Raw genomic sequence first — 15767 nt, forward strand, 5'->3', positions numbered from 1 at the left:
GGGTTGGCAGCTAGGGTGGGAGCATGATGACAAAGATTTTTAGCCTAGTTGCTGAGATGTTGGTGCTATTAAAAAATGCCAGTGGGGTCTCCTGGGTGGCTCAGTCGGTTAAGCATCAGACTTTTGGTTTCGGCTTAGGTCCTGATCTCATGATCTCATGGTTTGTGAGTTTGAGCCCTGCATTGGACTTCACGCTGACATTGTAGAGCCTGCTTGGGATTCTCTCTCCCTCTCTCCCTCTCTCTCTTCCCTCCCCCTGCTTATGCTCTCTCATTCTCTTAAAATAAACTTAAAAAAATAAATTTCAATACCTGACAATTAACACATAGGATTAAGAACAGACGTATTATTTCTTAGAACCAAAGAGCTTGTCTAGTCTCATGGCCTCATTTATAAGTAAGGAGACCAAGGCCCACAGAGTCGAGAGAGTGACTCAATACCACGGTGTTTTCCTGGCGGTGCTGGCTCTAGAATCCCCAGCTAGAACTCATTCTCTACACTCTGCTCTCCATCAACTAGACACTAAGAGACATTTGAACACATCTGCTATGTATTCTATAGTTTTGCCTCCCTCTCCCAATACATCTTAACTTGAGGGTCAGCACCATTGACACACTGGATCCATATTTACTCGAACAAAAATCAGTAACCACAGAATGCATGGTATATGTTGTATTAGTTTCTTAGGGCTGCCTTACAAAATGTCACAATCTGTGTGGCTTAAGCCAACAGAAATTGATGATCTCACCATTCTGGAGGCAAGAAGTCACAAGTCAAGAGGGAAATGTTCCCTCTGAGGCAGGGTAGAAGAAAGGAAGTTTCTTCTTCCCAACTTTTCATGGTGACTATCAATCCTTGATGCTCGTTGGTTTGCAGCTGGATAATCCCAATCTCTGCCTCTGTCTTCACAAGGTGTTTTCTGCCTGTGTCTCTGTGTCTTCACATGGTCATGTTCTTATAAGGACTCTACTGCAATATGACCTCATCTTAACCCCTCTAATTACATCAGCAATGACACTATTTCCAAATAAAGTCGCATTCTGAGGAAGTGGAGTTTAGGACTTCAACGTATCTGTTTTCGCGGGGGGGGGGTGGGTACACAATTCAACCCATAATATATGTACTCTTTGCAATAAACATAATGATAATTTGGGCAATTAGTGGTATTATTAAATACTATACAGTAGAATTATCATCAATAATACCTAGCACGTTTGCTAGGTTTTTGTTGGGTAAAGATCAGCTGAGTTTCAAAGGAATTTACTCTCACAGGAGAAGGTATCACATCTTATAATGATCACTGGAGATGACGGAGAACAGAACTGACCAATCTGTGTTCATAAAAACAATGCAGTATGTTGGAGAAAGATGTGCATTTTAAGTTAGCGGTTTTCTCTGCAAATTATGTCAGGAATCTAGCACCACTTACAGAATGTACCTTGGCAGGGTGGCTTTCCACGCGGGTGCCCAAGGCACACCTGTGCGCCACATCAGCATAACTCACAGTTTGCGGGTTCCTCTTGATTTGTTAGGACAAGATAAAGGCAGGATGTGGATCACAGAACTAACGATAAAGGAAAAGACCAAAGAAACCGCTGCTGCTGTGAGGGCACCCCTCATGTCCATAGACGTGTCAGGTCAGGTTGCCTTAGAGCAGGAAGGGTTTTGCAGTTGTGAAAGAAAGGGCTCTGGGGAATCAACTGTGACATTTTCTCGCTCTTTATCTCTAGTTCTCTCCACATCCATGTGGAGTGTCAGGCTCACTTCGTGTAGCTGGTTCCCTGCAGTCAATTGTCAGTGCTGCTCTCTCTCATTTCCACCCTGGTTTTGGTCTATCACTGATTTCAAGCCCATGAATTATGCCTTTTATTCTTTGCTCTGCTTGGTGAATCCCTTAGGGGATGCAGCATGCTGTGCTCTTTTCCTTTTAAAAATGAGTAAAAAGACAAGGGGCTATTCTAAGATGTGATCCCTTTTTAAAAATTACATTTTGGCTCACTTACAGATGGAGCTACATATTATTCTCTATAAGCACACTTTCTATGCATATGAAAATAAACATTATAACATGCTTGAATGTCACCTTGTGAAACCAAATATTCAGAGTTTTACTCTTGAAGTACCAAGAATATCAAGCAATTCATTCCTCTACATCCCTACCTGGGAAAGAAAACTTAATTAACGGGCCCCACCAGCAGATTTTACAGCAGTAAATTAGGGGTTGAGAGAGACTCATGGATGAATGCTATCTGATCTGTAAGATTTGTAGTTAGGACTACTAAAAGTCATGAAGAATAAGGGGCAATACCTTCTGATAAAAATACAGTCTGAAAAGCATGTACTATTAGCATTTGTCCTCCAGTGATGTAGCTGCTGCTAATCCATTCACTGTTTCTAATTCTTTGGCAGCGACATAACTGAGTGTATTTCTGTGGCAACTGGTCAAGCATGAGTATTCCGTCTGTGGTCCTAGAGCTGAGTGATGCTAAATGACCCTAACAGACATGGTGTTTCATGTTTTCCTCACTATGTTGTGCTCAAGAGAAAACCAGAAAGTGGAAAACATAAATCCAAGCAAGTTAAAATCGCTCTTTATAATTCTGTTAAAAGGCTTCACATGTCTTAGTCTGGCATCTTGACCTATTAATGTAAGCATTCCATTTTAGAAACCTGGTCTATGGCATTGAAATATTTCATATTAATTAAACACTTTGGCAGTGACATCTTTTTACTTTAATTAAATGATCTGGACCCCTTCAGCAATGAGGACAAAAGTTGCTTTTGTTTTTGTTTAAAAAGCTGTGCTAGATACCAATGCTTTCCCTAACAGGAGTTTCTCGTTCTCCTCCTCCCCCTCCTCCTCCTCCTCCTCCTCCTCCCCCCCTCCTCCCCCCCCTTCCTCCTCCTCCCCCCCCTCCTCCCCCTCCTCCTCTTCCTCCTCCTCCCTCTTCTTCTTTTAATCTGTTTTAATGTTTATTTATTCTCTAGAGAGAGAGAGAGACAGAGAGACAGAGAGACAGAGCACAAGTGGGGGAAGGGCAGAGAGAGAGGAAGATACAGAATCCAAAGCAGGTTCCAGGCTCTGAGGTGTTAGCACAGAGCCCGATGCGGGGCTTGAACTCACGAACTGTGACATCATGGCCTGAGCTGAAGTCAGTAGTTTAACTGACTGAGCCACCCAGGCACCCCTCTTTAACAGGAGTTTCTAATTAAAGTTACAAGGAAATGCTTATTAAAATAGAGATTCCTGATGATTTTAGCACTCACAAAAGTCTAAGAACTGGTGTTTTAATATGGAGAAGGGTATTTGCTGATAAAATGGGGTTAAGCTAAAAATTAGGTAAGTAGTAATACGAAAAACCAAAAGCTACAGGATGTTTCACATTTTATTGACTCCTCAATAGGCTGCCCCCTTTGGTAGGATTTCATAATTTCCCAGAGACAAGCCATTTTTCAATAATGGGTTTTCTTCCTCCAATAAAGGTTTTGCTCAATAAAGTTATTTCTGCTTCATTTATGTTTCCTGCAAAGAGCATTCCAAATGAAAGGTTAATTTATTTGGAACTCCCAATCACCCATAAGAGGAAGTCCAAAGTTAAAAAAAAGAAGTTAATGAGTTTTCAGCACTAGTTCTATCATTATTACCTGGAAACCATAACTACTAGATAAGATCACCGATGATGGGCTCCTGGAGAGTGGCCAGTGCAGCTATGCTGAAGAGTGCTCGCTTTCAGGCTCTGCCTGGGCATGTGAAGGGAATGAGCACCAGTGTGACATTCAGGCAGCTGCTGGGTGACAAGAGTAGGTAAGTGAATCACAAGTTGGGAAGGTTAGAGAAAATGCCTCAAAGAATGTATAAGCTCTACCACCAGGTGAGCTTCAGATTTCTGTCTCAAAAATGTGGCCTAAATATAAGCAAGTTGAGATGCAAACAGAAGGTGAGCCAGGCTGGGAAACAAGGACTTTGAGATACAGGAATCTTAGAAACCGAAGACAGTGACGGCATTCAAAAGCTGTTGAGAAAAATGAAAATGGAAAGATGAATACGCAACATAGACGGTATCATTGTATTATCGTTACAGTTTTCAGGGAAGCAAGAGAGTGACTGAAAGCACACTGGTTTGGGAAACAAAAGATCCAGGTTTCCCCCCAGCTGTTACCGAGGGACCCTAAAACACCTGGCAAGGTAAATAAGTTCTCTCTGAAAGGAAATGGTTGAGCTAAATGATTTCTAAGGTCCTTTTGAAGTGTAATCGATATTGATATTCTAACCCGTGCCTTGGTTATATAGAGTGACTGTCATCGATACGTCAACGTCACCTTTTAATTAATGGAAATGTGTATATCTTCTTGTCCTTATTTGTCTGTACTAATGAACTGTCGGGTATTAACCAAATTGAAATGAATTCACAACAAAATCAATTACTTTCTGACACTATTTTCTCATTTAACTCTTCTATTAATGTTGCCCAACCTTCTTAATTTACTTTTCCTTTTTCTTATATTTTTCTTCATAAGTGATACATATTATTTATTTCCATCTAAAATCTAAATGTATAAAACTGAACTATAAGTATGCAGACCAAAATATTATGTCCTTCCTGTTCTGGAAATGCAGTCTAGATAAAGAATACATTTATAGCATTGAGTTTGATTAGGCTAGTGCTTGCCCAAAGCCTTAGCTTGGTGAAGAAGAGGCAGGATTGAGAGTGGGATGACGGTGGGAAAGAGAGACATGACTCACAATATTTATTTAGTTTGTCATAAATTCCCAAAGCATAAAAATATCCCATTACCAAAGGTTTGTAAGATCTACATGGCTAAGGAAAAAGGAATGTCTTGGGGTCATGCCATTAATTGTGAATTCTCTTTCTGTGCATCAACTTGGATCAAAATAGTCAAATTTAGAGATAGAGACATAAAAAGAAATTTGTGTTTTTTTGAGACCAGTAATGTATAGAAAGGAACGTATTTTAACTTACACCATTTACCCTCTCCTTCTGAAAGGTGTGAATCACGGCTTTAATAGGAAATCCCAAATGAATGTTAAGCTCCTCTTTGCATCTAAGAAATGATGGTAACATATTCCTAACAATGCGTCAACCAACAGTGGGAGGATTCTAAGGGGTGTGTGGGGGGGGACTTGGAAGTCAAGTTCTTAGAGTGGTTTTCTATTATTTTGGTGGCAGCACAGATGGATCTCTTAAAATATTAGAGCAGGGCCCCATATCTTGTTACAAGTTTTGTGGCATCTTAAAACCCATGATTCTTTCTGCAATTGCCTAAAATTAAACTATTAAAAACAAATTTCTTTTGTGTGTGAACTTTATCTTGGGGCCCAGAAACTCTTTTTAAATCTAAATACTCCTGGGGTGCCTGGGTGGCTCAGTCGGTTGGACATTCGACCCGGCTCAGGTCATGATCTCGTGGTTGACAAGTTCAATCCACGCATCAGGCTCTGTGCTGTCAGCTCGGAGCCCGGAGCCTGCTTCGGATTCTGCGTCCCCCTCTCTCTCTGCTCCTCCCCTGACCCTGCTCTGTCTCTCACTGTCTCAAAAATAAAATGAACATTAAAAAAATTTTTTTTAAATCTAAATACTCCTATGACAGACAGCATAAGACTATATTAATCATTCGTATATTTCTAGGGATTGATTAAATAAATTTCTGAAGAATTTAAGAAAAAGATGTGAAAAAGGACAAGTACATTTTGATGTGGAAGAGAATAAGCCAGAGTTTGGCTTCCCTGAAACCCTTTTCTGTTTCTCTCAAGGAAAACATTATGTCTTACAATGTTGTCATAGCATTTTGCATGTAACATATTGTAATGTTAAATATATAACACGTACTATAGTAATATGTTCTCATATTTGTATGTCCCATGTTAGAAATAATGAGCTCGAGGATGGAAACCATGCCTTTATACCTACTCCTACCCCCAATCCCTAGCTCAGTTACTGGCTGGCACATAGAATGTGTGCAATAATTGCTTATTAAATCTCAGGCATTATGTTTATTTTACACCCTTTGTTAAATAATTTAAACCTATTTTATAGCAGAAACATCTGTTAAAATTTTTTACTCAAACATCTGGAGTAAAATAATTTCACTCTTTCTAAGGTCAGTGTTAAAATCTATCAGTATGAGTATTGCAGCCTAAGTCTTCATCATAATTTGACTTTGGTTTCTAAGATCATATATATGCACAAACTTTAGTCCTCCAAGTTTCTGGAGTAGGAATTTATAAAAAAGAATGTAACTACTTCCCAAAACCACCTCTCTGCTATATGTTGTATATGTTCTTGCCAGTCAATTTCATCCTTAGAATTAGAAATGTGACTGGGGAGCCTGGGTGGCTCAGTGTGTTGAGCATCTGACTTTGGCTTGGGTCATGATCTGATGGTTTGTGGGTTCAAGCCCCGCATTGGGCTCTGTGATAACAGCTCAGATCCTGGAGGCTGCTTCAGATCCTGTGCCTCCCTCTCTCTGCCCCTCCACCACTCACGCTCTCTCAAAAATGAATAAATGTTAAAAAAAAATTTTAAAATGTGACTAACATGACAGCAAAATCAAGGCCACTATCAGTGGAGAAAGCCCCATTTGATGCTGAGAGAAATGCTTACTGGGCAATGAAGTTAATGAGTGGGAAGGATCACTTAGGGCATAAGTAACAGAAACCTTTTTAACTTTTTTTTTTTTAATGTTTATTTACTTTTGAGACAGAGAGAGACAGAGCATGAACGGGGGAGGGTCAGAGAGAGAGAGGGGGAGACACAGAATCTGAAGCAGGCTCCAGGCTCTGAGCAGTCAGCACAGAGCCCGACGCGGGGCTAGAACTCACGAGCCGTGAGATCATGACCTGAGCCGAAGCCGGACGCTTAACCGACTGAGCCACCTGGGCACCCCCAGAAACCTTTTTAAATAAAATTAAAAACAAATTTAAAAATGTTAGTAACTAGTATTACTTGGTGATTCTAATGTAAAGGCATATTAAAATACTTCCAAAGCAATTTCTCTGAGCAAGTCAAAACAACTAATGAACGTTAGAGTATGGATTCTCAAAATGTCACTATGAGAACTTTGAAAACTAAGTGTGAAAGAAATGAGGAATAACTTGTCCCATGTCAGTGGTTTTGCCGGAACAAAGTCCTTAGTCCCCATCTCTTCTGATGGAATCAGTTGAACTCTTGCTTTCTAGTATGAAAGGAACTTCCAAAGGAAGTTTAATCTGATACTGTTAACAGGAGCATGGCTCCGAATAGTCCTAACATTTTTTAAAAACACAACTTCTTGGTATTTAAAATGATTAGGTGTAGAAGCAAAATGTTGAGCAACTCAACATATTCTGAAGTCCCTGTGCTGGAACATGGCGCAGCATTTTTAAGTTTATAATCCCTGTTTAATCATTTAGTCGAGATGTTTTTGTCGAGCATCATATGCTGTGTGTCAGAGCCTATGTTCGGCACTAAGAATATGAGAGACTGAAACAGCCCCCTTCCCTTATAATCCAGAGAGAGTAGACAAGAGCAAGTAAGGCCACAAACAACCAGCAATTGCAATTCTGAAAAGAGCAGAAATTAGGGTACCAAGAGACAATGTGTTAGCTCCCCAAGCCTCGGCTGCTGGGTCCAGGAGAGGCCTGTGTCAGGTGGGGCTCCTGCTAAAGTAACAGTGACTGCCCTCACTGGAGGAAATGGGTTTGGAGGAAAAACTCTTAGTTACTCAGACAGTGTCTTAGATGTGGTAGCTGTGCAAACAAAAGGACACCAAACATAACCAGGAAAAACAAAAGGCTAAAAATGCAAAACCATCCAACAAGAAATACAAATATATTTAAATACACAATAAAAAAAAAACTAATACTAACATGCTGTGTTCTTACCCCTATTGTTCCAAAACTTTCAGGCTTTCTTCTCATCTTTTTCTTGCACAGGTGTGTCCATATCCATTTGATCAGGTACCAGAGAGACTTGGGGCTCGGGATGACATTGAAGGGAGTGGGCAGAGTACCTCCTTCTTCGAAATAACTCATCCAAAGCTTTGTTCGAGCAAACTTCCATTCTATATCTGCATGGTCCTGAATGGGAGAATATGACAACTACTGACAGGTTTCTTAATTACTAAGGTGAGATAAACCTCACAGGGAGCCTGTAACCTGACCTGGAGCAGCTCTTGTAATATTAATTAAATTGCTTATAGAAACAAGACTGACTCCTCGAAGTAGTCATCTAAACATTTCAGATGATGGTTTACCCTGGTAAAGAGTCACAGCAGTCTTGTCAGTTTTTATCCTTCCTTCTTCCATGAAACAGACGTCTAAAAGAATTCCATGTTAAAGAGCCTGCAGTGATCAGTTACGACTTGAAGACGAATTTTCATTTCCTGCACTGCAGGCTTACATTAGCCCAAGTGCACTAGATTCTGACCACAAATAGACCTTCATATCTTCCCTGAGGCCTTGAATCCCGGTCTAGGTCAGTGTCACCTTCATGGATGCTCATGGCTTAGCCTTCCGGTGTTTCCAGGAAAAGTCTTAGTTGGTGTGTTTCTATGTGAATTATTCTTGTCCACCTTTAGGCAACAGGCACAAATTCAGAGAGAAGCTCCTCTAACAAATGTAGAATGGGGCCTCTGACATGGCACCAAACCCTGACATAGCCTTGTCCAAATGGCACCAGACAGGACTGTGGTTAGTGGCTGTTTGCAACCCTTCATAATTTATTAATCATTCCACTTTATTAACCTCCTAGAAAAAATCAGAACATTTGTGGCAATTAGAGATAGGGCAGCCAGTCCCCTCTTAAATTAGCCACAAATCTGATTGAAGCAGAAAATCTGGGAAGTAGGAGGTGGTAGAAACTAGGCATATCAAAATAGTTCATTTTAACCCATTGATATTGTAAGGAAGAACTCAGATTTTAGAGTGGGAGAGTCACATTAGACCATGCTTCATTCTAATATTCTTAAATGGTTGTGTGCTAATGAATGCATGTGTTGCATATACATTTCTACCCTGAGCAATAGAGATTTTCATCTAGACACTGGACAGATTGTGCTTTCAACAGGATCAGCATATCCAGAAACTGTGTGGCATTCACTGTGTGCTTTGCAAATGTTTGACTGGAGGGACTGATCAATAGACAGAAGCACAGAAGCTCCGGTTTCACCCCCCTATCCTCTCCTCTTCCTCTCCTCGAGTTCTCTTTCTGTTTCTTTCTAAACAAGCTTATAGATCCTGCATTAATGAAGAAAAGTATATATTGTTTGCTGTAGTCATGGAGGATGGGAGTCAAGAGAATTAGCTTAAGCTAATAAAAAGATAGTCACTTTGATAAAGAGTTGGCCTGTGAGTAAATTCTGCTCCTTCTGATTCTTAAGGAGTCACAAATTAAGGATTATGCTAACCTCATTATGTTCTCTTATTGCTATCACAAAGCAGACTTCCTGGGGTGCCTATGTGGCTCAGTTGGTTAAGCGTGCAATTCTTGGTTTTGGCTCAGGTCATGATCTCATGTTTCTTGAGTTCAGGCCCTGAATCTGGCTCTGTGCTGACAGTGCGGAGCCTGCTTGGGATTCTCTCTCTCTCTCTCTCTCTCTCTCTCTCTCTCTCTCTCTCTCTGCCTCTTCCTTGCTGGCTCTCTATCTCACAAAAATAAATAAATAAACTTAAAAAAAAAGGTAAACTCTTTCTTTGTTCTTGGTTTGGAATTCTGAGAGGGTCTACAACAAATTCTATGGTAGAAAAACTAGAAGTGAAATGTTATATGTTGGTGATGACCCAAACCACCTCTGTTATCCAAGTGAAAATCAAATAGTTGGCATGTTCTTGCTCCAAGGAGGCATTATGCACAGGATTATGGGAGCTACACCTGTCTCAGGTTATCAATGCCTGCTCTCTTCTTAAGTAGTTTTAGAGTTTAAGCTAAGCAAAAGCAGAGCTTCGAAGATCATTCTCACCTCTTTAAAATCATCTAGAAAGATAAACCCTAAAAGCAGTAAAAACAAAAAAAGTCATACTATCCTTAAGTAATATTCTCTTCTTGATGAAATCAATCCGTTTGATATTTTATAGGATATAAATTGTATATACAGCTTCTCTGTATATAGCTTGATAATTAGAGTCTTTCTAATTTTTTTTAGAAGGGTGGTCTAAAAAATAGAATCTACGTTTTGCAAATACACTGACCAGAATAATACAGAACTTCTAAGGAAATACATAGGGACTATCTTAAAAAATCCTCACTTGCAAGATGCTTAAGTGAAGCCCCATAATTTGGATATTCACCTGCAAATCCTAGGACCTAGGTATACCCAGCACTAATACTTTGTTTATGAATCAGAAAATAAAAATCACCTATTTTTATGTTTTATGTAGTTTTTCATCTGTGACAGGTATCTTGCCCCACAGAGACAGTTTCAGTAAAATTCAGAATGCTGTTTCTCAAAGTAACAATAATAACACTCTGGCGGTTTAGAAATAGATTCAAAGATGCAATATAATGGTAGTTATTTAAGGAGAAAATTATGGTTATAAATTATTCTTATAAAATGCTATTTGAGTCCGACTTCAGCCAGGTCACGATCTCACGGTCCGTGAGTTCGAGCCCCGCGTCGGGCTCTGGGCTGATGGCTCAGAGCCTGGAGCCTGTTTCCGATTCTGTGTCTCCCTCTCTCTCTGCCCCTCCCCCGTTCATGCTCTGTCTCTCTCTGTCCCAAAAATAAATAAAAACGTTGAAAAAAAAATTTAAAAAAAATGCTATTTGATTCAGGTATAAATATGAAAGACTTAAGTGTATTTCATTCCAATATGGGTTTGTTTAGTTGCTATTGCTAATGGCCACCGGCATGTACGTAAGTTCAAGAGGATAAAGAACTTTGTCTTTCTCATTCATTGTTGTATTTTTACTTCCTAGAATAGTACTTGGTAATAGAATAAGTTCTCAATAAGAATTTGCTGAATGAATGAATGAAAAGTAAACTAAATTGTTTAGATTCTAGAGTTTCAAATAAACATATATGGTATTGTGTGCTCTGCTGTAGAATTCAGGGTTACCCATACCTGCTTTTTCTGGATTTAAGAAACCAAAAATACTGTAGATTTTCCCCTCAGACTCTCCTCTAGGCTAGCTTTTGTATCTTGCCAGGCTGGCATAAGTTTGTTTATACCAAGATTATAGGTTAAATGGACAGAGACAATGCAAAGTCCAAAGGGCGCTACACAGAGATGAGCCACTTGTACGTAATTCATACTTCCCTTTTGCTTTCATAGCCAATGACTGCCTAGCAAGACAGATTTACTTTATTTTATAATCATCCATAATACGACAAAACTAGATTAGTTTGTAGCTAAATATGGTATAATACTGTTTAGAAACTTCCAATTAACCATTTATATTATAATTCTGTTCTGTCCCATCAATAGCCAATTACAGGCTGTATTCCTTATGATAAATAAGATAGAGTGTGGCTAGGAACAACACATTCTAGGGGGGGAATATTGAATTAAAATAAAGTTATTCAACTTACAGCAATGAGTTGGTACGAATTATTCATCATAGCTATTAACATGTTGAGTAGGACCACCAGAGAGATGACATTGTATGTCCCAAACATCGTGGCACCAACAAACTCAGTGAATTCATGCTGTGCTTTGACATTGGTCACATATAAATTGATGAGCCCAAATATTGACCAAAATAGGGACTGGAGTGTCTCAAATAACCTGTAATAAAGATAAAATGACACTAATAGCTATATTAATAGAACAATTATACAATAAGGTATAACAATAGAACTTGATTCCTATTATGTATATTTGCTTAATTAAAGAATAAACTTAATAAAAAGTATTGAAAAATTACTAAATTAAATTTAATAAAAATTAAAGAAAGTTGTTTCCATCATATAGTACAAGTAGTATACTTAATTTTCCTAGTTTTACCTAATTTTCCAAAGAGCTTTGAAAGCTGTTTAATATCCTAGAGCAGGGACAACAAATCTGACCCTCAGACTGTTTCTGTATGGCTCCTGAGTTAAGAATGGCTTTTGCTTTTCAAATGGCTGGGAAAAAAAATTCAGAAGAGCTACTTTGTGTCATGTGAAAATTTTATAAATTCACATTTCAATGTCCAAGGATCAATAAAGTTTTATTGATACACAGCCATGCTCATTTATTGATGGATTGTCTAAGTTTGTTTTTTGTGTTGAAATGGCACAGGTGAGTAGTTGCAATAGAGAACATATGGCCCACATAGTTAAAATATTTGCTATCTTTTTCATAGAAAGCTTGCTAACCAGTGTCTTAGGGCATTGAGTGATGCCAATAAATGATCAATAAATGATATATCCTCAAGCTGAGTCTTTGAAAAATATCAATTCTGATTTTGCTTTTCAGTTGTAGAAGGATTGAAAATAATGTTATCACTGGATTTCCACAATTATAATTAAAATTGGGTATAGTGAATCCTGTAAGATGTCAAGTGTCAGCATGCTCAGATAATAAAATCTGCTATTTTTTTTCTATTTCAGGGAACATTTAATTCATCCCTGTCAATGAATGAACTCTAAGTAAGGTTTCCTTAACTTAGTCCAAGAAGCAGGATAAAATGAAAAGTGTCTGAACCTAAATGAGGGAGTGTTGGTTTCAGTAGGATGGTTGTAACATCTTAATATAATGTAATAAAAGATAATGGAACTTTTAAACTCTTTGACAAATGGCTAAAATAAGACCCTAGTCATATTATGTTGTAAAAATGAAAGCAAAAACTAGTCTCATATCTGGCCTGGTGACTAAGAAGATAGGATGTCAGGGGTCAAGTGACCCAAGGAAAGCCAATTCATATGAGGCCAGGGGTTAACGGCCTGGATTGACATGAAAAAGGTAACCCTACACTATCAGATTTCCTCTCTATGAAAATTTATCTTAGCAATATTAACAGAATGAGGTAGTTGCCAAAGGGGGCTGAAATGACAGAAGTTATGATGGAGACTCAGGGCCATTGGAATTATGCAAAGCCAAAGGTTTGAGACAGCACAAACTAAGGGACAAAGAACTGAAGATAAATAAATAAGCCATGTAATAATTAAACACTGGAGAAAATATGCACAGAGTAGGTGACTCATGTTAGCACCGGTTTTCGCAGTCAATGATCTTGTGGTCCAGTTCTTTGTCATCTCCTGCCCTTCCTGAAGCCTTGCGTTCTGCCCTTGCTAAGATCAACCCTTGTTCCGAGGATCAAAGGGCTATAACTCTGTACATGGCTCTTGGACCAAATCCCTGTACTTGCAACCATCCATGAGTTTCTGGTCTGTGTAACTAGAAGAATCTAAGGATATCCTAATTGACATTCAGGGTTTCTTTTCTCAAATTTATTTGCTTTTTTTTTCTTAAAAGTAAATAATTTCACTTTTTTAATTTATATAATTAAGTTTTAATTATAGGATATGAAATGTAATTATGTATTGATTTATTTTGCTATAGCTATTCAACAATGGAGCAAATTATCATAAAATGATAAGGAGACGGATCTGATCCATCTCAGTCAGACTTTGTCTTGCCAGCAGGGATGTGCATGTGAGGAGGTGGCCATGTATTCTTCAAGGGCAACCTACATGTCAGGTGCTAACACTATCAGGGCAAGTTTAATCTAATTCATTGGCCCTAGGCAAAAGCTACTCTTAAGTTATTCTTTGAAAACTTCCTCAGGAAGTACGTAAATTTGACCCAAGGCCATAAGTTCCTTATTTTTAGTAACTTTAAGGACAGTTTCTAAAATTAATTACTGTGTCATTTGGGCTCAGTGTGAAATAACTTTGTCCTTTCTTTCTAAATGGTGTATATTCTCACTGTGAATATACAAATGTAATTCAGATGGTTTTCCCCTGACATCAGTAGCAGTTCAGAGACAGAACTAGAAATTACATAATGTAAGTGCTATAATAAATTATATAAAATGCCACATAAATCCCATATCAGTTGCTTTTTTAAATGTTCAGATAGAAACAGTGATGTAGAATAAATGGATGGTTATGGTTGAATAATACTGATTTGCTTCTAAGAAATACTAATTAGAGAATATTAGCAAACCCTTTGACAAAACATTTATTTAGATTTTTAATTAAACTTTGAAAAGAAGAAGATTAAAAATAAGACATTTTGTGATTAATTCTGGATTTAGTCCCTGTTTTTCTTTTCTTCAGTGAAATGAATCAGAAGTGAGATTTGCAGAATAGTTCCACTTATCCAAAATATATACACTTGACCTCAGTTGTAGCAATTTCTTACTTGACACATCCCCAAAGGCAAGGGAATTAAAAGCAAAAATGAACTACTGGGACCTTATGAAGGTAAAAAGCTTCTGCACAGCAAAGGAAACAACCAAAAAAACTAAAAGGCAATCAATGGAATGGGAAAAGATATTTGCAAATGACATATCGGACAAAGGGCTAGTATCCAAAATCTATAGAGTTCACCAAACTCCACAGCCGAAAAACAAATAACCCAGTGAAGAAATGGGCAGAAAACATGAATAGACACTTCTCTAAAGAAGACATCTGGATGGCCAACAGGCACATGAAAAGATGCTCAATGTTGCTCCTCATCAGGGAAATACAAATCAAAACCACACTCAGATATCACCTCACACCAGTCAGAGTGGCCAAAATGAACAAATCAGGAGACTATAGATGCCAGAGAGGATGTGGAGAAACGGGAACCCTCTTGCACTGTTGGTGGGAGTGCAAACTGGTACAGCCACTCTGGAAAGCAGTGTGGAGGTTCCTCAGAAAATTAAAAATAGACCTACCCTATGATCCAGCAATAGCACTGCTAGGAATTTACCCAAGGGATACAGGAGTGGTGATGCATAGGGGCACTTGTACCCCAATGTTTATAGCAGCACTCTCAACAATAGCCAAATTGTGGAAAGAGCCTAAATGTCCATCAACTGATGAATGGATAAAGAAATTGTGGTTTCTATACACAATGAAGTACTAAGTGGCAATGAGAAAGAATGAGATATGGCCCTTTGTAGCAACGTGGGTGGAAGTGGAGAGTGTGATGCTAAGTGAAATAAGCCATACAGAGAAAGATACCGTATGTTTTCACCCTTATGTGGATCCTGAGAAACTTAACAGAAACCCATGGGGGAGGGGAAGGAAAAAAAAAAGAGGTTAGAGTGGGAGAGAGCCAAAGCATAAGAGACTCTTAAAAACTGAGAACAAACTGAGGGTTGATGGGGGGTGAGAGGGAGGGGAGGGTGGGTGATGGGTATTGAGGAGGGCACCTTTTGGGATGAGCACTGGGTGTTGTATGGAAACCAATTTGACAATAAATTTCATATATTGAAAAATATATATACACTTATAGATTAATTAAGCCATAGTATCAAGACCTTGGTGTTTCTTATTTATATTTTTGTGTAATTATTCTTTTATTATATGGATTAAAAAAAAAGAATCTAAGTTAACATTTTAAAGCCACTGCTTCTAGAAATGTTCCCACAATTAGTGATTCCCAAGACTATTGATGGCAAGATTACCCACTGATTGAAAAGTCTTTAGCTGCATTACCTCTCAGACTTCCTTTATATAACAACTATTTTACTAATTCTTTGGTGAGATAAGAACAGAAAGGTTTGGAATGTAATGCCACACTTAATAAAATAATACTTAGCATAATATCCTAGTTGACTAAAGCCTGGCAATTTCTATGGTTGATGCTATAACACTGCTTTCCTAAAGATAACATTTTTGCCTCTTGCTCTTTA

At 38.4% G+C, this 15767-nt stretch overlaps 1 protein-coding gene across 1 annotated transcript in view; it reads right to left on the reverse strand.

The window, feature by feature from the left end:
• TRPC4 (transient receptor potential cation channel subfamily C member 4) overlaps positions 1–15767 on the reverse strand; it is a 199962-nt gene that overhangs the window by 9843 nt on the left and 174352 nt on the right. The window contains exons 7-8 of the mRNA XM_043577686.1: positions 11527–11722; positions 7883–8077 (exon numbers count right to left, since the gene is read on the reverse strand). Of these exons, the coding sequence (XP_043433621.1) occupies positions 7883–8077; positions 11527–11722 (391 nt within the window). The remainder of the gene's footprint in view (positions 1–7882; positions 8078–11526; positions 11723–15767) is intronic.

This window comes from Prionailurus bengalensis, chromosome A1, assembly GCF_016509475.1.
Source record: "Prionailurus bengalensis isolate Pbe53 chromosome A1, Fcat_Pben_1.1_paternal_pri, whole genome shotgun sequence".
NCBI lineage: Eukaryota > Metazoa > Chordata > Mammalia > Carnivora > Felidae > Prionailurus > Prionailurus bengalensis.